At 33.9% G+C, this 1,865-nt stretch overlaps 1 protein-coding gene across 4 annotated transcripts; it reads left to right on the top strand.

Annotated features, from left to right (window-relative positions):
- Positions 1–1,133, top strand: LOC104700637 (putative UPF0481 protein At3g02645). Of its 4 annotated transcripts, none has more exons than XM_010416174.2 (3): positions 1–109; positions 288–578; positions 703–1,133. In XM_010416174.2, exons 2-3 carry the CDS (start codon positions 359–361, stop codon positions 1,032–1,034), a joined length of 552 nt encoding a protein of 183 aa, XP_010414476.1. In that variant the 5' UTR covers positions 1–109; positions 288–358; the 3' UTR covers positions 1,035–1,133. The 4 variants fall into 4 exon arrangements, with proteins under 4 accessions (XP_010414476.1, XP_010414477.1, XP_010414474.1 ...); XM_010416175.2 differs by having other exon boundaries at positions 5–109; positions 324–578; XM_010416172.2 differs by having other exon boundaries at positions 5–109; positions 264–578.

The raw sequence follows: 1,865 nt of genomic DNA, 5'->3' as shown, positions 1-1,865 counted from the left end.
ATTATAATCCAAATTACAACATTATTTTAACAAAAAAAAATTCAGAAGCTTATAAATCCCTTCAATAGAAATCTCGTTATCACTATCGACAACATTCATCATGGCCCAGGTATGACGAAAACTAAATAACTTTAACTTATGTTTTATGAAATTTATTTAACTTAAGTCTTACAAATACGTATTAAAACTATCATAATGCTAAAACTAAATTAGTAGAGTTTTGTTTCGGTGTGTCCGCGTGGAAACACTTGATTTGAAAAAAGAACAAATTAGTAGAGTTTTGGCAGAGACACCAAAAAACATAACGAGGCTGGCCAGCGCAGACAAACTAGACAGTGCAGGGGTGGATTTTGTGAATATGTACGAGGGAAGTGATGTATCATTGGTGATTAAATTCGAGCGTGGAATCTTGTTTTTGCCTTGTTTCACAGCAGATGACTACACCGAGAGGGTTATGAGAAATTTAATGGCACTTGAGCAATGTCATTACCCTCTCACTGCTTATGTTTGTAACTACATCGCCTTTTTGGATTTCCTCATCGACAGCGAGCAAGATGTTGACTTGCTTGTCAAGAAAGGTTAGAAACAAAAGTTTACAAGGATCAAACTTAGTTAGTATATGCAGTTACATTTCTTTTCTTTTTTCTTTCTTTCTTTCTTTCAGTTATGAGATTCCTAATTAACACATTTTTACATAAAAAGGAATTGTAAAGAACTCGTTTGGACATAAAGAATCGGTGGCAGAAATGGTGAACAAGCTGTGTTTAGGGATCGTGGATTTTGGATCTCACTACTACTTTTTAGCCGAAGCCCTCAACAAACACTACGACAATCGTTTCATCAGATCTATTGTTGCCACTTCGGTCGCCACTCTTCGGCGAAATTATTTCAGTGACTTTTGGACCGGAACTGCCACCGTCGCATCCGTTGTTATTGTCGTATTGACTTTGATTGGGACGGTGGCTTCCGTTCTCCAAGTGACGCAGAACGACAATAAGTCTTTGCCGTCTCCGGCTCCGCCCCGAGGACTGTAAATAATATAGTGTTCTTGTTATACACGAAACTGTACTGTATTTGTTTTTCTTTTTCTCCAACACAATAATGTCTTAATATATAGTTTGTATTTCTCTTAATCTTACTCAATTCTCATAATGAATTTGAAAGAAAAAAAACTTATGAAAGTACTAATTAACATTTGAGGTGTAACTTATAATCAAAAGTTTAATATTTTGGTAATAATATTGACAACTTCATTTGGATATGGTCGTTAATGGGTATAGCCGTTAATGGATATGGTCGCTAAGGGATACAATTACTATTTGTCCACAGTTAAAATGATCAACGTTGGATGAGTCTACATGTGTTTGCATCCCATTTTGCATCCCAGTTAAAATCTTTTGCATCCCATTTTGACCGCTCTACTTTTAGGGATGCAAAAGATTTTCAGAAAAATCATACATCCTATATAAGTTTGTCTAAACGCTACTTAACCACAGAATTTTGAAAAGATCCAATGTATTAGTGCTGATACGATTGTACTATCATTAAGTATTTTTTAGTTACTGGAAGGTATAACTATATACATTGCCAGCAATAAGTGAATAACACTAAGCACAATTGAGTAAACGGTGAGAGATATTGCTCTCGAATAGGGTTACAATTCTCTAGATGAAGTTTGAATCCCGATTTTATTTCATGTTCCTCTAAAAATATATCAACTTGGTATTTTCTTTAATGGATAATATATCATGGATAAATTTGGTATCATTCTATAATATATCATATGTTTATACGAAAAATATAAATTATTTTAACAGTTAGATGACTCTATAGATAAGTAACATGAGATCATGCATTCTGTAATA

Source organism: Camelina sativa, chromosome 7 (genome assembly GCF_000633955.1).
Source record: "Camelina sativa cultivar DH55 chromosome 7, Cs, whole genome shotgun sequence".
In the NCBI taxonomy this organism is placed as follows: domain Eukaryota; kingdom Viridiplantae; phylum Streptophyta; class Magnoliopsida; order Brassicales; family Brassicaceae; genus Camelina; species Camelina sativa.
The sequence above is the reverse complement of the archived record's forward strand: the minus strand, read 5'-3'. Positions and strand labels throughout refer to the sequence as shown.

Excerpts from the sequence above, each read along its gene's own strand:
- LOC104700637 (XM_010416174.2), top strand. The coding sequence starts at position 359 with ATGTACGAGGGAAGTGATGTATCATTGGTGATTAAATTCGAGCGTGGA. Across the intron at positions 579-702 it reads TGACTTGCTTGTCAAGAAAG|GAATTGTAAAGAACTCGTTT; the intron begins GTTAGAAACAAA and ends TTACATAAAAAG.